Below are 24,491 nucleotides of genomic sequence, written 5' to 3' on the forward strand. Positions count from 1 at the left end.
GGAGCGTACCTAGGGCAGCGCGGAGATACTTGAGATGATGAATAGAGCGCACCGGAGATACAGCTGCCACCGAATGGACAATTAGGTACAACGAGGCAAGACGAGACGCGAGGGCAAATAAATAGTACAAACAGAAGAGGGATTCGTGGAGGATGCTTTGGTTAGGATAGCGGTTCTGTATAGAGCCGTAACGACGCAGCGGACCCTCTGATTTGTTCAAATAATAAAAAAAAAACTCTGCTGGTTTGGAACTTAAAGGGTTCATCACAGCACCGAAAAGGGTTCTGCTATGGTACAAACCTAAAGAACCAATTTTCTGATACTATATAGAATCCTTCTTTTGTTAAGAGTGTATATATATACTGCAGCTGAGGAGATAGAGAGAGAAATCAAGAGACAGAGAGGTAACGTATAAAGGAGCAGAGTGTGTGATTGTAAGATGGAGAGAGGGAAAAAGAAAGAGAGATAGAGAGACTAAGACAAAGAGAGGGAGAAAATGACCAGAGAGAGAGAAACAGGTCGAGGGGAAAGGGGACTCTTTGTGACCGAACAAGTCATTGTTTTTGCGCTTTTTCATTATGCAATAATCCAAAATTTGCATAGTTTGAGGTTATGGTTGAGTAGTCTGGATCAAATAATCCTCTCTTTCCGGCAACTCTGTATCTCCAAAATGTCAACTTTTAAGGCACACACATTGCTGGTGTGAGAGCAAGATGGATGTAATTTTGCTCTAGGTGGCGTGAATTGGGATGAAAAGGTATTCACTGCGGTTGAAAACTTTCAAATCCAGTGAGAAATTGGCCTCATGTAGTAAAAAGACAGCCAATCAGCTTCAAGCTGGACTCTATCCAGGCTCCTGTAAAGTTCCCCCTGCCTAATAAATAGCATTTACAGCAGGAAAAATGACCATTGGGTATTTGTGACCAATAAGATTGGCCAATGACATCTGCACAAAAACATAAATTCTGCTGCTACCAAACCTCACCCAAAAAGATTAAAATGCAGCGTGATAGAATGAAAAATATAATTCGGAAGCAGAGTTTCAACTAATCTCCTTCCCCTTCTGTGAGAAAAAGATGTTTCATTAAGGAACATCAAAAGTCAAAGTCTCGCTCTCCCTCCCCCTCTCTTTTTATTATGGCTTTCACTGGCAGTGGCAGAGGCTGTCTGTAGCTTCATTACCGCTGAATGTCATAGGTGGACCTGGCTATTCCCACTAATTAGTTAGTTTATGGCGGTGCAGGGGAATAAAGGGGCAGTGCGCTGCGCTATCGGGCCACTCCTGACCTCCTGTACCTGCCTGGGAGCCTGGCAGGAACACAGGTCCCTGAGGACCGACGACAAACCTAAAGACACAAATAAAGAATATACAGCGCCTTAACCTGAAGAGACAAAGAGAGAAGGGGAGAGAGGAACTGAGGGAGATTTTTAATGAGGAAATGCAGCGCTGATGAAAGAAGAGATTGAGGAGGTGATGGAAGACAAGACGAAGGAGCATTGGGAGGAGGGGGGGGGGGGGGGGGGGTATGGCGCTTAAGGGAGAAGAAGGAGGAGGCGGAGGAAGGTGTGTTTTTCAAAGGGGGGAAACTTTTCAGAGTTTAAAGAGAGAGTAAAACTTGGGAAGAAGATGTCTGTGAGGGTGGAAGGTATCCGCGAAACACCTCCAGGTTGGAATAAAGAGAGTCGGAGGAGGCTGAATCATAGAACTGCTGCACTGAGTCACGAGAACGGGCATCGCAGACTGTGTTTGTGTTGAAGTTGAAAGTGTTTTTCTGCCCCCCTGTTAAGAAGAGGTGACATGCTTTACTCAAGAACAGTCAAAGTCTCTCCCTCCCTTCCTTGTGATTACGTTTCGCTCATAATTGAAGCTCGGTTGTTTTAAATATCACGTCCGTCTGCGCAGAGCACAAGAAAGTCTGTAGAGGGCGGATGAAAGGAAAGAGGGGAAGAGGAGGAGAAACAGGAGGAAGAAAGTAAGGCTGAGCAAGGGGGAGAGGTGAAGAAGGAGAAAAGGGGCAAAGGGAGCACAAGAAATGGGACGCGGCAGTGAGGAGTCGAAGAGATCGAAAGCAGACAAGAAACTAAAGAAGATCAGTGGGGGAAAAATGTGTGGTGTGTGAAAAATTCAAATATATATATTAAATGTATAACATTAGAATTGCTCTATGTAACCTTTCTGTATCTGAGATCTGGTGCTGGAGACACAGTAGTAGCCTAAGTAGTTTTAGTAATAGTAGTGGTAGTAGTGGTATTAGTAATAGCAGTAGTAGTAATAGTAGTAGTAGTAGTTGTAGCAGCAGTAGTCGTAATAGTAGTAACAGCAGTAGCAGTAGTAGTAATAGTAGCAATAGCAGTAGTACTACTACTAGTATTAATATTGCTCTCTGTGTAGGCCTATCTGAGTTGCAGTAATGGCATTAGCAGTAGTATTAATATTGCTAGTTACCCTCTGTATATCTGAGGTGAGCTGCAGTAGAGAAGGGGAGGCTGTGGCTCTGAGAGTCTCTGTCCCCCTGACTGGAGAATTCAGACTGACATAGGCCACTGCACTGCTCTGTAGGACAACACTGTTATCCTGGAGGGACACACACACACACACACACACACACACAGACAGATTATCATCATTACCATCATCATCATCATCATCATCATCAACATCATCATCATTATCATATGCCCATAAAATCTCTCCTTTCCAGTTCTTATGATTACATTATTGTCCTTGCCAATTGTTCCTTATTGGGTTGCTTGTGTTCTTGGGACCTTTTCTACTGTTGCTTATAGTGTAATTTAATGTGATTAAGGATATCATATACAGTATATCTAGTGTGTATAGCAGGCGTATGTGTTCCAGGTGCCTACTTCCATATATACAGTATATCCACCTCAGTCTAAATAAGACCAAAACCCGCCAACTTTGATCCCTAAGCCAACATTTAATAAAATATATGCTCTTGTCCTCACCTCTCCCCATTCATAGGACCCGATGTTCCCTAGGGCCGAGCCCCCCCAGGAGCAGAACACAGTAGTGCGATCCGGCACCCATCCTCGTTTGGTCTGCTCCGTCACCGTGGCGATGAGCTGAGTCATGATGGCTGAGGCCCCGCCTCCCTGGTCGCTGTCATGACGACTGCCAACCAGCACGTAGCGATCTGAAACAGGCCACAACACAAAGACACAAAAGGAAAACAAAATTATCTTTTTGTCATTTGTGCATGTATTGCTTTGACTGTATGTACTGTAAGTTTTGCCTCCATACAGAACTCACTGTTGCGTAGGAGAAGATCTATAATATAGGCTAATAGGGCAAAATAGGGCAAATCTACAGCATCTCAATTAGCTTCAAAAACATGTGGATTGGAATCTGTGAATGGTGTTTAACTGTCTATCCTACTGCTATGTTTTGTTTTGTTTTGTTTAGCATAGCCCTGCCTCTCTGTGTATCAGTACCCTTGAAGAAAAGTCCTCTATTTAAAGTAAAAGTCCTATTAAAATGTTTTTAGTCAATACGATAACCTTGTATTTCAGTGCAAGGTGGCATTCGATCCTTGAGGTATTACAGGTAAAAATATGTTTTTCATCAAAGTACTAGTAACTCCAGGCACTTTGATGAATGTAAGAGCAAAAAGTAAAAGTATTTGCTTTTAAAAGTAGTGGAATAATAGTATAAATGAAGATCTAGCAAATGAAAACACTAAAGTCATGAACCCTAAATTGTATTTAAATGTAGTGTTTGAGTACGATTTGCCAAGAAAATACAAACCCCCACACACATAGACATGTACACACACACACACACACACACACACACACACACACACACACACACACACACACACACACACACACACATACACACACCAACACAAATGCTCCAGGCTTCTTTGTATGCCTTACATTTTCCACGAAGACAGAATGTTGAGTGTGGATACACAAAGCGGATTCCTGCAGGCAATGAGATGAACAGAGGAAACTTCATCACTTCAGCACACAGTGCTGATGACTTTGTTTGAGAAAAGAGGCACTTAGAGAAGCCTACCAGGCTGGGAATTTGACAGCATATTAGTGCAGTGTGTGGGAGAGCTTCAAGGAGCGAATCACACACACACAACCATTATTAGAAATGGCTGCAAATCAGTCATAAGTGAAAGTGCAATTTGCCTCATTTTTGAAATTTTCTTTAATGGGTATGTTTAGAATTCAGAAGAGATTCCAACACTAAAGGTTAAGTGGATTTTTTTCTTTTTAAAGAAACGCTCAATAATACAGAACCATTAAATACATGAAGTCATGCGGCTCTTTTCACTCATTTCATATTCCCAGTGCCCTTAGGCTAGGACAAATTAATCAGCGGTTCAACAGGCTCCAACTGAGATTTAGTATTGTCGACGGCAGAGGATTTTTTTTTTTCCATTCAATTGAAATTTGAAAGTGAACAGCGGCAATTATGGGATAATTATGATAGTGATGCAGGTATGCTGATGACCATTGTTAGCATTCTTCCCTCCAGGCCATTGGTGTTTGGTAGAAGCATGTTGTGATTAAGTGCCCTCTGCAACATTTATGTTCTATTTAATGCCAATTTGTGTCAACTTTGCTTCTACACAGTAAACAGGATGTAACAAAGCATATTGTGCTATACGAGGTACGAATTCAGCAGTCAGACGCACATAAGCTTGCCTTTGTAAAAAACGCATAAATACTTCTACATTCTACATGTCGCTTAGAGCTGATGCATTTTGTCTTTGTATGTACGATGAAACTGCATGAAATTCTGATTCATGATTCTGATTTCTGATTATCTTAGGTCTTAGATCCATAGGGTGTGTCTAGGGTTGAGTGTCAGAATAGATGAATAGATTTTAACTACAGATCCAACTGATTATGAATAGGCTTTAATTATTTCCCCCTGGTAATGAGTGCTGTTTGACTGAAAAAAATCCATAGACGACTTCAGGTAGCCCATCAGGTAGGAGGCTCAGCAAAACTGCATGCAAATAAGAGGTGTACAAAAGTTGACTGACTCAACATTGTGTATGCTAAAGTGTTAACATGGAGCACTGGAGCCAATGATCTACCGGGGACACGTGAATCATTTTGGTATCTATGTTCTCATCAACATAGAAGCTGACCAATGGGCCAATCTGTATGGTATGTTTCTCAGTTAGGCCACATGTGGAGGAATAAAACAAAAGTGAAGCTGTGTACCTGCATTAACCTGCATTAATAAAAGTTTCCTTACTATTCTGGAGCCCTATGGCAACCAATTCAAAACTAATTTGCTCTTTTTGAGTGTTGTGGGCATATTGCATTACAGATGAATTCAGAATGGCCCTCTATATTATTGTGGGCTGAACCCCCCTCCCCGTACACTGCTTTTGTGAATGTGCCTGAATGTTCATTCTGGTCTGTATAGGCTTGGGATAAATGAGAAAGGAACAGACATATGATCAAACGCCAACAGGCAGTTAAAGCTCCGCTCCTCCCAGAGATTTGTGGCTCATATTATCTGCTTTAGTGGCCCATTATGGCCGCCTAATATCACACTGTAAATCAGCAAGGTAATTTTCCACCAGCGATTGGGCAGGACAGGTAGCCACGCATCCCCGACAGAGTAATGTTGGGCCAATGATTAGGGGGAGGGGTGGGGGGGGGGGAAGGGGGGTGTATGAGGAGGATGGGTGGGGGTGAAGCAAGGACAAGATAAAGGGTCTCTTCTGCAGAGCAACAATTAAAAGAGAAGGACAGGAACAGGGAGGGAGGAGGAGCCGTGTTGCCATTAAAACATTAAAAGGATATGATATGTTTCTAAGTGACCTGAGCTGACACAGCACTGGGACAGAGAGGGAGGCAGGGAGCGAGAGAGAGACAGAGACATAGAGTTGGAGAGAGAGCGAGAGAGAAAATGTGAGCAAGAGAGATAGACAGACAGAAACAGAGAAAGAGAAAAAGATAAATGAACAAATTCAAGCATGATAAGCGTTCATTAAACGTTGCACCCCTATTCTTTTATGGATTGATTATTCAATTGCTTTTTTTAACCAAATAATCAAAGTTAAAGTTGCGCTAGGAAAGATTTTAATGTAAAAATCCAGCCATCTTATCACTCTAGATTACAAATACGGGCTGCAACAGAAAAGAGACCACTAATTGAGATGCTGTGGATTCATACTATTTGCCCACATTAAATTCTGATGCTGGTATGAACATTGGTGGGATATCTTCTCCACAGAGGAAATGATTAATAAAAACTTAAGAGCGTAATCCAAAAGCTGCTGAATTCACCAACGACGACTGAACCTCTTCACCACCTCCAAAAGGCACTAAGAAGAAGACATTACAGGATTTCTGGGTAATGAAGTCCTTCAAACTTTCACATATTCAAACAGGTTCCTCTCACTGCCACCGGGGGCCGCCAATGTACGAAGTTGCCTAGTGCCGCTTTAATGGTGACAGCATTATCCATTTTCTTGTTTTGATATATTTTTTTATATTCACTGTTGTTGTACTGTAACTGAAACCAGCTAAGTTAAGTAAAAATTAATAAACCTGTAGACTAGCTACTTGTTCTAGTGGTTAGTGGAATAACTAGGAATAACAAAGTCAGAATTGTTACAGTTGTCAAAACTGATTAAATATACATTTTTAGAGCATTAGATTGTATTACGAAATAATTTACGAAGTTTTACAAACTATCAAGTTTTTTCTAATTATGGTTTATGTCGTCACTATCATGTACAAAATAGGAAAAAGACAAAACCGCCCACCTGCTGAAAACTGATTTGTTCCAGTTTTCTAACTCAGCAACACTGTTCGGATCACATTAATACTTTTTTTTTTTTTTTTTACGTTAGATCCAGGAATACAAACAATACAGACACTCACTGGAAGTTTTTCCCTGCCATTAACGTGCCTGAAAAATGAATCTTACCTATTATTCTCCTGGGATCGCTACAACACTTCACTACAACAAGTGTGGAGTGGTGTCAGGACTTTCAAGACCAGGTTTTAAGGAACAACTGTAACCTTACCTGGGTTCCTCCTTCCTTTCAGGTATCCAACAACATTGTAGATTTTCTTGTAGGCCGACTGGTTTCCGATATTCAGCGTGATCTTCTTCCGCTCTAAGAAAAGCAAGAAGACAAACCTTATGATGTAAACCAAAGCCGATATGAAATTCTCTGTAAGTGCTCTCACACCTGACACTGAGCAGCTTCGGCCAATTTGATGCGGTGTGAGAGTTACTGACAGATACTGAGTTTGAATTTGTCCCCAGTGTGATGATATGGGAGGATAGCGATCCCTCATTGTGTTAGTAATAGCCTTGAGAAAGGAAGTAAATGAGAAACAGCATGCCTCACAGCCTCTGCTATTGGGATAATAAAGTTTTCAAACTATCAAGTTGTTTTATAGACTTAAGCATACCAGGCGGGGAAATACACAAATTGAAATCAAAAGGAAATGGTGTGAAAATGGAGGTTCCTGTCCTGTTTTCCTGTTCAGATACAGTATATTATGAAGGAAATGAGGCGTTTCATTCCGAAATTTGTAAAAAAAAAAAAAGAAATGTCATCCGATACTCTATGGTAAATATTTCAGAAATACAGATCATTATAGCCAAAGGGTGAAATCAGTCTGAAACTTAATGAACAAACTAAATTGAACACACACTTAACAAAAAAAAAGAAAAAACATATTTATTTTATCAAGTTATGGGTATGTTTTATTTAATTTGGTCACTGAAAGCAAAAGGATAGGATAGGATGCAGTATGGAAAAAATAAAAATGGAATATAAGCACATGCATAGAATATAAAATAAGCAATAGAAACAGTCATGTCAAAAACAATACAATCAGTGAAATAGAATATAAACAATAGGGGGATTATATATACATATAAACATATGCAGCCGACAGTTTCAACACGTTTAGTATACTGTAAGAGAGGGAAGTATATGAGATAGAGCATGGATTACTAACAATTATGGATTTACTTACAGGTGTTCATTACAGATGTTACTGTCTTGATTGCTTACCTAATATGAAAAATATCAATATCTATCAGGCTTGGGCGATATCTAAAATGTAATATCGCGATGTTGTCCCGTGAAAATATCGCAATATACAATATTATCTCTGTTCCCTGATATTCAAGATATATTGCGATATTCAATAATACTGAATATCAGCCCAAGCCTAATATCTATATGTGAAATAATACAGTATACATTGCAAATTAAAAATGTGACTATTTTAAATACTCTTTTAAAGTAAGGGCTTATGCAGTGATACCTATTTTTTTGTAACTATCAACATTTAGGATGGAGGAATGCTGGGAATCGATGCTGTTCTCTGACCCTGTGTTCACTGGTTGGTTAAGAACTGACACCACACACACATACAGTACATGTACAATATGTGCAAACACACACACACCCACACACACACAGGCACACACACAATTCTGTATTTCTTTCTCTGTCGGACTCTTTGTCTCTCTGGGAATAAGTGGATTATGCCAAGTGGAGGAGGGTTGATTGATAGCTCTAAACACACACACACACACACACACACACACACACACACACACACACACACACACACTCACTTAGCGCTTTCACGTCGCATGTGCTAAGTATCTCGTGTATTTGCCCGTTGTGAACAACTGAAAGCCCATTTCAAGTGGAAACCACTCTTCATAAATTTGCATGTGTTTCGTTTTATTGTTTCATTGTTTGTTTGTTTTAGTTGTTGTATTGTTGTGCTCCTCCAAGAGTCCTACATCAAAAAACACAATACAAAACAAAACACACTAATAAAAAAAACACAAATAAAAATGTGCAAATATACACACTAATAAGAACATACAAGTACACATATACAGAAGTACTTAATTATACAAAGACTAATATAAAATTGAGAGCCACTGACCACTGAACATATTCTGTAAACGCTTTTAAAGTTTCCTTTGTTGTGAATCTTGGGATCACACAGTTTGAAGTCATAACTGCTCTGCTGCTGATTGCCCACTCTGCTCTTTGAACCTACAATTTATTCATCTTGGTCTGCTCCTCTGTTGTATGCAGTGAAACAGATTAAGTGCTTCTGTCAATTAAACCCCTAACAGATCAGATCAGATCTAACAGGCCAGTGCAGAGCGTTATGCGTTTCTACAATTGGAGTGTGATGAAGACACGTTAAAATAATCACCACCTCTGTTCCTATTCCTGTCCCTCCTGATCAAATTGTACCCACTGCTGTTTGCGTGTGTGTGTGTGTGTGTGTGTGTGTGTGTGTGTGTGTGTGTGTGTGTGTGTGTGTGTGTGTGTGTGTGTATCACCTCTTGGCCAATTAGTGAACAAAGGTTGTGAGAGGGAGGCGTTGAATAATAATCATGTTACATCGGACCAGTTGAAAGACCAACTGAGGACCTTAGGGAGCTCTCTCTCTCTCTCTCTCTCTCTCTCTCTCTCTCTCTCTCTCTCTTTCTCTCTCTCTAAAGAGCTTCAGTCTTTCATTTCACATTGATAGTGTTTGTCAACTTTTTTGTTAATGGTAATTTTGTTTATCCAGAAATAAATTATGCTTGTTTTAGGTGTCATATTTGTGAAAGTGTACACATGTCCTGGGATGTAGTGGAGGATAAACACACTTAAACTCCCCACTGTGCAATTTCATGCTGATTAGCATGAAAGTGTTATCTCTGCTGCATATTTTTGATATTTACAGCTGTATATGCATTGTTTAAATATGTAATAATGAGATCAGAGTTTACTAAGATTTGACATCAGTCTACATCAGTGGTTGTCAACGTGGGGTCCGGGGACCACCAGGGGTCCTGGAGGGGGTTCCAGGGGGTCCCGAGCAAACTGACGAATTGTTAAACTTCAGCATTATTTACATCTAAAAAAAGTTAAAACAATTAGAGAATGTAGAAGAATGACTGTTTTGATCATAGTTTCTCTTATCTCTCTATCAACAACACAGACAGTCATGGTGTTCTGGACAAAGTCATATCTAACAATAAAAATATTCTTAGATTTGGGTCTGAGAGACAAAATCTCATCAAATGGGGGTCTGTGGCCCTAATGTGGACTAAATTAGGGGTCCTTGATATAAAAAAGGTTTAGAATCACTGATCTACATTACAGTAAGTAGTATCAAACTGATGTAGTTTGTAGTGATATTGTTACCTTGATTACCCCAGTGTCTGGGAATAAACAGCTTTAGGCTATATTTCGAATACAACGTTTATATGGTCCAAAGTAGCGCAATTTCTCTAATAACCAGAGGATTTTTTCCCAGGAAAGAGCTTCCAGAGTTTGGGTGTTTAGAACAGCAAATGGAAAAGCTTTCATAGGTTCACTGTTGTGTTACATCCATCAGCGATAGAGAGGAGAAAAACCTACATTTATATATATATTACCGATTATTACTTATCCTAGAATAAACCTAAACCTAATCTTAAACCGAAACCCAAATCCTAATCCGAAGCTAGCTCCTCAAAGAAGTGAGGACCGACAAAAAACATCCTCACTGGCACGGTCTAAAAAAAACCTCAAAACTGGCTCTCACAAGGATAGCAAAACAAGACCACACACACACACACACACACGCGCATATACAAACAGGGAAACACACAAGGTGCCGTTGCGTTACATTTGACAGAGCAGTCACTGGCTACTACTGTCTGCCAGCTTTCCCTGCCTTGCTGGCTGGCTGCGTGCTCTAGGGGGGTGGGGGTGGGGGGCCGGTGGCTGGATATCTGAGGGAAATACAGACGAGGTGCCAGTAAAGATGTGAAGCGGGGACTCAAACTGTGTCTGACAGAGGTCCCCTGCCTACAGCACCGCGCTACAGCATGACAGCCCACTTTCCCCCCCCCCGGCTCCCGCTCCCTCCCTCCCTCCCCCGCCTGTTTTTGCCCTCCCACTCCTCCCGTTTAATACATTATAAAAAAAATAAATAAAAAAAATCTGCCTCTTTCTCTCATAGGCGCCGCGTAACCCATTTATCACTTTTGACACTGGCACAAATGACTTTGGCTAAAGAGCAGGGGAAGGAACATGTGGGCCCCCCGTTTGTGTATTCAATCGGCGGAGAGAGAGAGAGAGAGGGCCGAGAGAGAGAGAGATTTGTCACGGAGTAATTCCCCCCCCCCCCCGTCATGATGAATCGGTTTACAGATAGGGGGCCGCTTCTGCAGGTGAGAGGTGACTCTCGAGTTAAGTTTTGAGAGTCAATGTAAATATTTTAAAGGGGGCGATTTGCACGTGATGAATGGATTGTGAAAGCGGCCGTCCGTTTTTTACCGGGAGATTGCGTCGTTTTCTCCCTCTGCAAAAGTGAAAACTCGGTGGAAATATCAAAAAGGTAGAAAACGTGTCCCATTTTCGCTTAAACGCGGCGGAGGCAAATGAATTGTGACAGCGACCGAGCATTTTGAGCTGTTTCCCCTGTAAGCTGCTTTAAAAGAAAAATGACACCCACACCCACCGGAGAGGAACGATCGGGAGAGCGATCGCTGGAAAAAATTTGGCCCCAAAACTCCGCGGCGTGGCAGCAGGAGGCCCTAGTGATTCCCTAGCGCCCCCCCCCCCCCAACCGCAGGGTCCAGGTTCAGTCCCCCTGTGCAGCCAGACCTGCCAAAGAGTTCTTGAGCAAGATGTTTAACCTCTACCTGCCCCAAGCCACGGGAGCTACTATTAGTCACATTTTTAAGGCGCTAGAAGAGCAGTGGTTCTCGACGTGGGGTCCGGGGACCACCGGGGGGTCCTTGAGGGGGGTTCCAGGGCGTCCCCAGCAGACTGATGAATTGTTAAACTTCACCATTATTTCATTTACAAGAAGTTAACACAATTATAAAATGTAGAAGAATGCTTGTTTTGATCATAGTTTCACTGCTATCTCTCTATCTACAATACAGATAATCATGGAATTCTGGACAAAATCATATCTAACAATAAAAATATTCTCAGATTTGGGTCCGAGAGACAGAATCTCATTAAATGGGGGTCCAGGGCCCTAATTTGTACTAAATTAAGGGTCATTGGTAAGAAAAAGGTTGAGAATCACTGCACTAGACAGTAGTATTAGCACTGATTCATTAGTGATAGCGCTAAGAAAATCCTGTACATAGTACCACAGATAAATACATTGGATCACTCCTTTGAAATGATAAACTTCCTTGCAAAAGGCATAGAGAGCACAGCAACAACTATTCATTATAATGACTTATAACATACTATAATTATATATATACTATATATTTTTTTCATTTATTTTATGCAAGATTGTGAAATATCGCTTGCTGTTGTTGCTGCCATAAACATCTTTCCACAGCTAAGCAGCACCACATGTATTGAATTCAATCATATTTCAATGGCAATGGCATCAGTCGCTTTGAAGCAGCACTTGTTGCCACGGAAAATGAATCAAGGCCGCGCGAAAAAGAAAACCCATTTTATCACCTATAGACCCGTACATCTAAAGCATAAGTGCCACCTAATGAAAAGCGCTGATATATAATCACCCAGTCTAAATTCAGATGCATCTCAGCAGCGTTCTCTGCAGAGTATTAAATGCAGAGTTGAGAAGAAAAAGCAATAAGCGAATGTGGGGAACCTGCACACAGCAATCAATAGTGGTGTAATTAAAGGGCCTAGGAGTCCTTTCTATAAAGCCATTTCACATTGTTCTGCTTCGCTCGCCTCTCCCTCCGCGGCCTCGCGATCTAATTGCCACGGAAATTTGTTACACTTTTGGCATTTGTTCGGAGAGGGACGAAGGGAGGGAGGGGGAGGGAGAGAGAGAGAGTTGTATGTGTTGAGAAATTAAGAGCGGAGAAAAAGAGAGAAAGCAGGACTTCAGTACAGGCGGAGCAGATTTGCTGAAATCACATTCTTCAAGCTGCGATCTTTCCTGCAATATTAGCTAGTTTACAGTGAATGAGATGGAGAGAGATGGAATGGCACACTGCTAGCCCACTGTTGAGGATAATGTAAAGATTTGCATCTATTATCTTCATTATGGTAAGTCAAAACAGATACATTAACATTGTTGTTGTTCTTTCTATTATTAATTCATCTATTATCTTTTTTAGGAGGGACCTGAGAACAAAAAAATCATACCTAAAACTGTCCAACTGTGCCATTACATCATCACTGTAACATAGTGGATTATTCACTATTCTTAATAATGAATCAGCACTAGGCTACAGCATTTGAACCAAGCTAACCATGAAACACCTAAAGTGCAGCTCAATCCATGTGAAGGATGATTCTGAGGAGACTTGACAAACTTTGGCTCGTTATTTCAGAGCCTACTAGCCTACTTATCCTATCAAAAGCTTCAGCGGTGGCGTGTTTGGCACCCTATGGTTCTCACTAACACCCCCCCCCCCTCTCCCCGCACCCCCCCCCCCCCCAGCCCCAGCACTCTCAAAGTCGACACACACCTAATACGGCCTGTAGTGTAAAAGTTCAGCAAAGTGGGCTTGTCACAGAAAGCTTTCTGCCTCTAATCTTTTTCGCTCTCAAAATCAATGGTTGTACAGGATAGCTTCCAGGTGTGAATGTGCTGTAATGGCATGAATATGAAGCTGGGAGTTGCTGAAAGAAGTGTGTGTGTGTGTGTGTATGCACTCAGTCAACCTTCCCCGGGTAAATAAAGGCCAACACACCTCAGAGGCAGCGACGGGCCGGCTCAGTGATTGTTCGGTACGTCAAGAGAGAGAGAGAGACCGCTAGGATACACTTTGAGAGCCGGAGCCACGAAGCCTGACGGGGACGGGGGGGGGGCGTGTTCAATGAATTAGTCACTCTATAAGGGCTGCGGAGATGAGAGGTGGACACACACACACACACACAAACACACACTAGCATAGCGACAAGTCAGAGAGACAGAAAGAGGGCAGCGATACAGAGAGAGACAGATAGAGAGAGAGGCAGGTGAGCGATAGAGGCGATCACACAGGAAAACAGCTGCAGAGACACAAATGAACGCAATAATTTATGGACCTTCAGATTGTAAATGCGCAGAGGCAAAATAAACAGCAGAGAGAGAGACAGACAGATAGATATGCAGGGATAAAGGGTATGAACTCAGTGCACCCTGCCTTTTTATTTGCAGGAATAATGTTTATTCATCTTTTTTGGGGCGACTATAAATTCGAAATATTAAAGTAAAGCTGAAGTTATATGAGCACGGGGTCTTTTAAAAGAACCTTGGTATTCACCGCTACTGTTCAAAATAGTCAAAATGCAGGTGAACACACACACACACACACACACACACACACACACACACAGCGCTATGAGTGATGCGAGGCCAGCTGCGTCGTCTCGTTAAGGTCTGGCGCTCTCCATAGAGGGCCCCCGAGCAATTAACCAATGGCCAGCCAATACAGCCGGCCTTAATTGAATGGGAATCAAAGGAGAAAAATAGGGAGAGAAGGAATTAAAAAAAAGAGAGAGGGCGAGCAAAAGAAAGGAGGCAGACAGATGGAAACAAATGATAGCGGGATCCCCAGAGTGGTCAGAGGTGCAGCCAATCGATCGGAGCCAGATTACATCTCTGTCTCTCTCTCTCTTTGGCTTTCTTTCTTTCTGTCTGTCTCTCTCTCTCTCTCCCCCTCTCCCTATCCTCCCTCCTTCTGGTCTTTCTCATTTGATGTAATGGAAGGACTTCAAAAAGATACCTTCTACCTTGCAAGAACCATTGGTTGTATATGTCAGGCTTGGTCGTTAGAGAGGCCTCTCATCTCCAGAGAGTGGACACACACACACACACACACACACACACACACACACACACACACACACAGCATCTATACCATCATGGGGCACTAAAAACACTAAAACAGTTAAACAACAAAGACACTAAAACACAAAAACAACAATCTGAAATGGCTTTAGGGAAAAAAATGGGAAGCTAAAAACTCTCCATTGAAACCAATACTGGAGCAAGACACTCTCACACACACACACACACACACACACACACACACACACACACACACACACACACACACATTCTGCCCCCCTGTCTTGAAGGATCGATAGGACCCATGTCTTCGGCCGCTGGTTTTGCGGTGCCTCATTGATTGTCAGCGTGGCTCGCTCAGGCAGCATGGATGCATGACAGGGATGAACTCTGTGTGTGTGTGTGTGTGTGTGTGTGTATGTGTGTGTGCGTGTGTGTGCAACATGGGAAACGGCAGAAAGCAGTGTTCCAGTCAGCGACCAGCTCCTTGGATATATTGGGATTAATGGAGATGGATAGATGTGGAGGCGAACACGTGTGTAATGGAACCCGTGCAGACAACAACAGATGACCCTCCAAAAAGGTGTGTGTGTGTGTTTGTGTGTGTGTGTATGTGTGTGTTGGGGGAGGGGGGGTAAATAAAACCCCAGAACCACCCAGAATAATGGAGTGAGAGAGCAGAAGGATACAAGGGGATATACACTCCTCCAATTACCTCCAAATACTATATAATCAATATGCACACACATTGGTTACCCCGTCCCATTTAAGAGACTGTATTCTAACAGTGTCACATAAGCCTATCCTGACTCATCTTTGTGCGTGTGTGTGTGCTATGCATGCATTGTGTGTGTGTGTGTGCGTGTGTGTGTGAGGCCAAAACCTGTAAAAGCTGACCAAACCTCTAAGATTACACCAAGAATTTACATAGACCTACAATGGAGATCTAGGACACATTTAGACACATGTAACATAGCTGTAATATTGGCTTAACATAGAAAATACTATCATATTTGACCACTAGGAGGCGCAAGTGTGTGTTTTTTTGAGTAACCTATAAAAAGTCTGTGTTAACATTAGACTGAAGCCCAGTGAAAAAGGCAAGGAGTAAGAAAGGAGCTAGTTAGTTATCTAGGTTAGCTAGTTCACCAAATTCAAGCTAGCCATACTAGCCTAGAGCTATCTAGGTAGGCTAGTTAGCCAGCCTGCTAGCCTTGAAGATGATGAGTGTTACAGTCAACAATGAAAAAATAAGTCATTGCCATTTATATTTTTTATTTCTATTGTGACTATACAGACGCAGGCATTGGACACATGTAGCGTAGCTGTAATGCCGGTTTTACATAGACTTACAGTGGAGACCCAGGAGTTAGACACATGTAGCGTAGCTGTAACGTTCATTTAGTTGTAGTGTACATGTGGCGTTCACATAGCTTAGAGTGTAAATGACACTTGTGCTACACTAGAATTATTTTATGTACACATTCATGCATTTATGGTTTAGAGGATACCACCTTGATAGCTTTCTCCTACAAATGTCTGCATGTCTGAAAAATAGCCTAACCCCCAGGATCAATAATAGAATTGCCAAATACTTAAGCTACATAAAACAAAAATGATCCATGTGCTGAATTTTCCCAACAGTTGCTTTATATTGCTTGCACTTGCTTAGGTCCAGTAATATTGTGATCAAATTGGAACACTGGAAAATGTCCTTGGCAAGCTTGGTGGCAGATAGGAGCTTTTATTATAAAAATATTTCTCAAGTGCAGAGCTGCTCTGGAGGCAGAAATAATCTCATTGGCTGAGTTAAACGTCAATGGGCTAAGCCAAAGAGCCACAGTTTTTCTGGCTAAGTCACAACCATTATAGTCACGGACTAGCTTTCAAACTCGCTATCTCTTCAATGATATGTTCACAGTGTTTGGAGCAAAGGCTGCAGGCTGAGGCTGAAGGCTGAGGCTGAAGCTATTCATTCCCTTTAACATGGAGTCAAAGTGTAAATCATGAGTATAATCATCACAGTTCCATTACTACATAGCAACAGATTATTTACAGGACCTGTTGAGTCTTTGATGATTCCACACACAGCAAAACACCACTGCCGTAAAAATGTTTGCTAATCACAGCGATGATTGGCTTCAGGAATATTGAGTATGTGAATTATAATAAAATAAAAATATACAAAATCATTACATCTAGAGGGAATATCACTTGGGTCGTACACACATCAGTAAATTCAAAATGCAATTGGAGGTTTCATTCACAAGACATGGTTTTATGCAAATTCTCCAAAGGGCCCAATATCTGGTCTCTCTGCGAGAAAAAATACTATCATATTTGACCAATAGGGGGCGCAGATGTGTGTTTTTTTGAGTCGTATGTCTATGCAACCCATAAAAAGTCTGTGGTAACATTAGACTGAAGCCCAGTGACAAGGGCAAGTGGTAAGTAAGGAGCTAGCTAAGTTATCTCAGTTAGCTAGTTAGTCTAGCTGAGTTCTAAATTCAAGCTAGCCATTAGCTTATAGCTATCTAGGTAGCCTAGTTAGCCAGCCTGCTTGCCTTAAAGATGATGAGTGTTATAGTCAACAATGAAAAAAGAAATTACTACCATTTATATTTTTTTTAATTTCTATTGTGACCATTCTTTGCCATTCAAGTTTGCCAGTTAGCTATCAGCCTCTAGAAAGGAGCAGACGTTTTTGTATAACTAAATCTGCAGCTCAATGAACCATTATTGAGTCTTGTTGACAAGTTCTTTACTGATCTAGGATATCTTTTAACAAGGTAGATGTCAGACGTTAGGGAACTCATTAGGCAAATTAGGCAAATCAAAGTGCCAATATCATCTAACGCAGATGTTGCAGGTAGCCTACTGGTTCTATTGGATTTCAACCGAATTTGAACTGTGTCTGTTTGTATACAGAAACACACACAGACACACTCGCAGCCATTTATATATAACAGGTAAACATTTCTAGGTCTAATTGCCGGTCCATAACTGTCTCCACTGATTAACTACTAGCCCATCCAGCCATCTCACTGGCATTTGACGAGCAACTGTAAAAAAGCAAGATGGCTGATAAACCACATTACAGGCTGGAGAGGAGGTCAGGCATCTGAAATGGCACTAATTTATAACGTTCATCTCACAGGTTAAAAACCCTTGGTCGATCACCTTGATATGAATGGAGTCTCTTAAATCACACTCGGTCGAATCAAACTCCAACCTAATTAAACACAAGGTACATACTGATGCCCATTACTGACACATTTCCTTTGAGTTGCTCATTTTGTAAGTGTGCGTCACACACCCATTACCAGAGTGCTAGTTAAATCTATGTGTGTGAGTGTGTGTAGGTGTGTGTTTGTGTGTCTGGAGTCCCTGATTGACACATGTAATGGCCTTGAACTCAACACTTTGACACTCAACACTGACCCTATGAGATATCATTGAGGGGTAGACAATAACTCACCCACTTTGCTGTGTGCACGTGCATGTGTGCATGTGTTCTGATATATTAAAATACAGAGTCGTTCCTTCATCCCATGTTTCACCTCCTTCACCTCTACCTCCTTCCTCCTTTGGTTGGATTAGATTTTTGTTTTGTTTTCAGGGGAGATTGGATCAAAACCCTTGTTTTAAAAGAGACAAACTTTCCTGTAAATGTGAGAATGATGACTTTGTTGGTATAGGCTACGCTGCGCTTTTCCTTTCTCCATCTTTATATGCAATATCCCTTTTATTCATAAGCATTTCATGGCCTTTCTTGGACAATTTTGCCTTCGGGGCCTGTTAATTTCTTGCCCTGATTTCCTCATGTTTTGGTATCTTCCTCTGCTTTTAGAATGAAGAGAGCCTCAATGATGAGAAAAATATCTGTCTCTCATTTAGTCCAGGGACAGAGCAAGTCTCAGTGGGTCCTATAGGAGCTTGCCACTGCATCTCTCCTCTCACCACAGTCACTATTTCCTTTTCTATTTATGTAACCATATAAATTAATTAAGAACAGCGTCTCATTTACGACGACCTGAGCAAGAGGCCGACTCCAAGAGCCAAGTCGCATTTCGGGGCAATCAAATCTCAACTGCAATAAAAGAAATGTTCAATTAAACAGCATAAATAACAAGAGCAAGGACAGCGTGGAAGCACAATAAAAGAAGGGTTACAGTAATAAAGGAAGGGTTAGAGCGCAGGCCTGTACATAAAGTTCCTATGAAAGCTGATCTCTCTTCTTTAATGCATTTTTTTTTTTTTTACTAGACATAAGGGGAAAAAAAGTTCCAAAAAAGTTCCCAGGTTCCAGGTGACTACTACAACTATTACTATTACTGCTACTACAACTACTGCTACTAGTACAGCTACTGCTACTACAACTAATAACAAAGCATATTCATACATAATGGTGTGGAATCAAAATGTCACATTAGTACCAATTCAGGTTAGTATTGATGAATTCTACAATACATATGTAACCAGTCAAACTGCATCACATCCATCATATGAGAGGTCATATCAACCTCATATATCTGCAAACTGGTATATCGATCTAACCATAATCTCTACCTCTATCACCCCCTCACCCTTAACATACATCCCCTCCCTCACTGACCCCTCCTTTTCAAGCGTTAACCCCAGAGGTCTCTAATAGCTTGTCTCAGTGAACTCTTATGAACTCAGCGAGTCACTCTGCAGTGTGATTGATATGCTGGCAGAGGCGGCAGTATAGTAGAGGTAATCCTTTTAGATGGAGCAACGTAATGAAAAAAACACAACAGCCCAGACACATATTGCCATAGTGGAGTGCTGAATCTGCAATGTAGACTGTGTTTCATATTACTTTGTGTCAACATTGTGTTTCATGTATTATTTTTTATTGCCTTTCTAATGCTTTTCAACATCATGCCCAGGGATGCAATACTGGCACATTTACAGAATTGGTGATCCATGTACAGTGAACTTGTAAAACGAAATCAATGAATCAATGAGTAAATGTGACAGAATGACTTTTACCATTTCTAGGTTATATCAATCAAACCTGAGAGGGGGTTCTTTACTGTAATTATAGCCACAGTAACACTGATATGCCCTGGTACTACAGTCAGTATGATTGATAGGGTCTTCTACAAGGGTTGTAAGTGGATTACAGCAGGACAGCTGTAGGATAGGTGATAATGTAATGGAGGGCTTCCTTGGCTGCCACTTAAGACGGGGCAACACAGGTGAATAGGGAAAAAAAAATCCTTTCACCCTATCAGAACAAAACTTTACAAGTTGAATATGGAGACAAATACTGACACTTTTTGTATTATGAATCTTATTTATTTAGTTATAAACATATTTAAATTAGCCATTATTTCATAAAAATGTTTCATTTATGAATTATTTGCAAAATACTATGTATATGGCAAAAATCTTTTTCAATGTTTCTGGCCTAACATGTGGTGTTCTGTACCAGTTCTGATGAAATTCTGATGAACTGATGAACCCTCTCGGATGAGTGGTAAAACATCTTCAACTCTTCATTTTAATTCCAGTAGATTTTGTTTGAAATTTTTCTTTGGACATCTTACCACCTGAACGACTGAAATGAATCCACACAGACATGACACTGAATCCTGTGGCAGCCCATGGGGTGAGAGAGCACAGAGCCACACAGAATCCCTGCAGCACCGTCTACAGCACCGGGAAGAGCCAGGGAGATCAGCACCAGGGACAGCGCCGTAGGTGGAAGCTAGGACAGGTGCTGCAGGGACTCTATTATCCAGTCCACACCCTGCAGCCCATGGGAGCGTAGACCAGGACTCAGCTGTAGCCAATTGGCAATTAGTGGCTGGGCCTATATATCTGGCCCTGCTCACAGAATCAGTCTCTTTGGTTTGGTCACACGCTGCGTACCTGTGCTGTATCTTTGCTGGCAGTGGGTAACTCAGAGACGCTTAACCACCCATGATTAGTTGATGTCTATTTATTCTCACTTTTCTGCCCCATTGGATAATATTTTCTAATGCGTGCTAGCTTTAGGATTGTATGATGCCATCTATAATCTTTCCATGTCAGGAAGTTATGTCATGATTGACTATAAATGGACACCTGTGTCCTCCTATGGCAGGTTCTTGCTGAAGATCTACGGTTGAAAATAGTTGAATAAATATGTGGCAGCGTTGCAAACACTGCGGCATTCTCCTTGACTCGTCGAATAAAACTGACAAGAGAAAAAGAAGAAAGCCTCTAGCTACCAACTATTTTTGTTAAGCCACAGGTAAAATATGGTGGGCATAGAAAGTTCAGTTGGGGAAAAAAAGTGTTTTGCATACAGGGAATATGCCATTTGAGAAAACAGCATTTTTTGTGTTTAATTTTGTGCTTGACATAGTTAGTATAAAAATATCTGGATTAACTGTTTATATTTGTTGTTGTTTGATAATTGTTTTGTATATTGTATGAAGCTACAGACGTAACAGAAGCAAACTATTTTAATATCTCAAACTTGACCAATCCAGACAAAATTGCCATTTTCACCAATGGTGCCTCACCTGAAATGCAAATGCTGTATGGTGAGTATTTACCTGTGTTGGGAGGCATGGCTAGAGGAGTGCAGGAGCCTCCCTGGCCCGTGGATGGAGAGGACAGTAACCTCTTAGCCAGGAAGGCAGAGATGGGCTGAACCAACAGAGACGTCAGACTGCCACCAGCCTCTCTGGACACACCGACTAGAAGAAAGACAAAAAAAGGGGGAGAGGGAAAGTCAAAAGCAGAGAGAGGAAGAGGCAGAGAGACAAAATTTAACAATATGTTTTATGTCATTGTGTCATTATGGAAACTGGTTAATGCAAATCAAGTTCAGCAAGTTGAACTGAATTTACATGTAGTGAATCGATTTACATCAGAATTAATTCAAGATGAATTCAATTGAGATGATTGCAATTAACACAATTTAGCACCATTCTAAATTAGTGCAGTGTGTGCAATGTATCAAATGAAGGAGATGAATCATTTATTTAGTTTGTGTTAACCAGAGTGTTTAAGCTACCAATATTTTTCAGTGAGTAAAGGAACATTGGATGGATTCAAATCCAGCAGCGGATGGTCCCACTTCTCATTTTTATATATTGCATTTTACACACTGTCTAGATATGATTAAAAAACATAGCTGCAAGCGTCCATTAGTGGTGTCCAGGCTTCTGGGGCAAATGATTGACAGTAACAATATTAGCTTGATTCATCATTATGGAAATGTTCTACATCTCAGACAGAACATTTCAGAGCCCCTTGCAAACAGGTAGGCCACTGTGAAGTTTGGATGGTATTAAGCATAAAAATATGCCTCTCTGCCTGTTTGTGTCTCATCACCATCATCTTTTATCACAGCCAACTGGTTACATATATCACAATTCGGTGATGCAAAGATGATGGTGTGTAAAATTTGGTGGCAATTAAGGCAACTTTGTAGGAGAAATTAAAAAAAATATATATTTGCTGTTGCAAGGTTGGCCTGATGGAGGTGCTATGGGGCGTAACCAAATGTGGTTTGTCACACTTTGGGGTCCATCCCAAATATGCAATGGATTTGTGCTGAGCCACTGACGTTATTGGCCAAGTGTGTAAAGTTGCATGTTTTAATGCCACCATCTGGCTGATTGGATTAATTGTTGTTTCTTCAGTTTGAAGGACATTTGAAACCTATTTACCAAATTAGACTGCTCTAACATGAAGCATTTAGGAATTGTGCCTCATGTTTTGCATCTTCGTCTTGAAAGAGACATAATATAGGCAGCCTAAAAATAGTTGCTATTTCATGATTGGCCAGGAGGTGGCGATATGGATTGAAATCAAATATGATCTCTCACACTGTGGGGTCCATCCCAAATATATATCTGAATTTTGGTTGCTCTAGAATCAAGTGTTTAGAATTACGCTTCCTGTTTACGCATCTTCACCTCAGCTTAATTTGTTCACCACGGCCAAACATCTCAGTAATCTAGTAAGTCCATATATGCCTTGTGCTAAATTTTGTTGAGATTGGATTAACTTTGCGGGAGAAATAGCAAAAAATATGTATTGCATATAATTCAAATTGGCGGAAAAACTATCATGGCGGAACTGAAAAACACATGCTCAATGTATTTGGCTTGAGCCAAGGAATCTGAGGGGAACAAATTGATTCTAGACCTTACCATCCAGGAGTTGTTGGCCAAAATATAATTGGTGTAATTTTTGTTGTCCAAGTAGTGGGTGAGATTTTAAACCTATCCACCAAATTTACTTGCTTTAGGACGCACAGTCTCAGAGGTACAGATTTTTAGAGAAGAAGAAGTAAAAGATATTTTGCGATTAACATTACTGTCAGGAAACTGACATCAGTATGTATTTACAGTAAATCTGATATGACGTGAACAGCGGCAATACCCTCTCTCTCTCATTTTTTCTTCTCTCTTTTCACAGTATACCATTTGTCAAAGCAGAAATGACATGAAAATAATAATAAAAACACAGTGGAGCCTGGCAGAGGAAAAGGCTTAAGTTGTTTGTTTGCGTGTTGTTGATTTCGTCTCTCAGTAATCGCCATGGGCAGCAGAGCCTGATCAGCCTGACTGCACTGTTATCTCAATGTTGTTAGTTAGGTACCAGAGGTACATACGTATGTCCCTCACAGGTTTAATTCATGCAGGGTGAATGTGTGTGTATGTGTGTGCTATCTCTCCTCTTCCCTTTTCTCTCCTTCCCATCTGTCTCCCTCTAGCTCTCTCTCTTACTTTCTCTTACCTTTCTCCCTCCTCCCCTTTCCCTCAAATCCTCCTTCCTCTCCCGAGTGAATCTGGTGGATTGACTGCTAATAGACAAAGAGGTTTTCACCTGTGGAACCGTTCAGCCAATAGGGGGGTTAGCTCAGGGCGATTGAGATGGCTGCACCGTTTGATTGGCCCCCATTAGGAGGAGAAAGTTTTCTTCCTAATCCTCATTTCAGGTCCATTCAGGTTCAGTTCACAACGTTGCAATGCCACTCTCCTGTGCAGCTATGCATTTACACACATAGGTACACACTCACACGCATGCAGTCAGAGGATGGAGGTCCAGCCTTTGCCTTCAGAACAGCTTCAGTCCTCCAAGCTGAACTGGGATTTTAGACCTTTCTGCAAGAAGAAAAGCCTCCGGGTCTTTGAGGGACAAAGGAGGTGGAAATCTGCTTCCCATTAAGGTTCAATGATGTTCAGATCTGCTGGTAGGAGGCCATGGAAGCAGTTTGACTTCATCCTGCTGTTCATGAAGCCACTCTTGGATTTGTGTAGCAGAGTGTAAGGGGGAATTATCATCTTGAAATATAGGGTCATCATGAAGGAACAGTGTTTGCACCTTAGTGTCACCATTATACAACCATCAGACCTAAGGACTCCCAGTTGATGTCTGCTCATCCCATTACAGATCCACCACTATGTTTAACAGTTGACAACAGGCATTGTGGGTTGAAGGAATCATTTGTTTTTCTCCAAATGTAAGCCCATCTGAATGAAGGAAAAAGGCTGAAGGATGACTCATCAGACCAGATTATATTCTTCCATTGCTCCAGGCTCCAGGTTTTGTTCTCCTTACACCAGGTTGTGCATCTTGGTTTCTGAATGGAAGCCCTGTCAAAAATACCAGCTTCATGAAACTCACAACATACAGCAGAGTTACAGTAGAGTTATGAGAACATAGTGTCTTAAATGAGTTTACCCTCCACT

The 24,491-nt window shown here is 41.3% G+C and overlaps 1 protein-coding gene across 1 annotated transcript in view; it reads right to left on the reverse strand.

Annotated features, from left to right (window-relative positions):
- LOC139639901 (inactive N-acetylated-alpha-linked acidic dipeptidase-like protein 2) overlaps positions 1 to 24,491 on the reverse strand; it is a gene marked incomplete at its 3' end in the record, with an annotated part of 247,849 nt that overhangs the window by 13,079 nt on the left and 210,279 nt on the right. Inside the window, exons 9-12 of the mRNA XM_071514054.1 lie at positions 21,339 to 21,482; positions 7,035 to 7,127; positions 2,968 to 3,155; positions 2,447 to 2,575 (exon numbers count right to left, since the gene is read on the reverse strand). Coding sequence (XP_071370155.1) covers positions 2,447 to 2,575; positions 2,968 to 3,155; positions 7,035 to 7,127; positions 21,339 to 21,482 — 554 coding nt within the window. The remainder of the gene's footprint in view (positions 1 to 2,446; positions 2,576 to 2,967; positions 3,156 to 7,034; positions 7,128 to 21,338; positions 21,483 to 24,491) is intronic.

The sequence above is a fragment of the Centroberyx affinis genome, unplaced genomic scaffold (genome assembly GCF_046629955.1).
Source record: "Centroberyx affinis isolate AG114_WGS23_722 - 3 ecotype Tasmania unplaced genomic scaffold, CSIRO-AGI_Caff_v1 ptg007898l_1, whole genome shotgun sequence".
NCBI lineage: Eukaryota > Metazoa > Chordata > Actinopteri > Beryciformes > Berycidae > Centroberyx > Centroberyx affinis.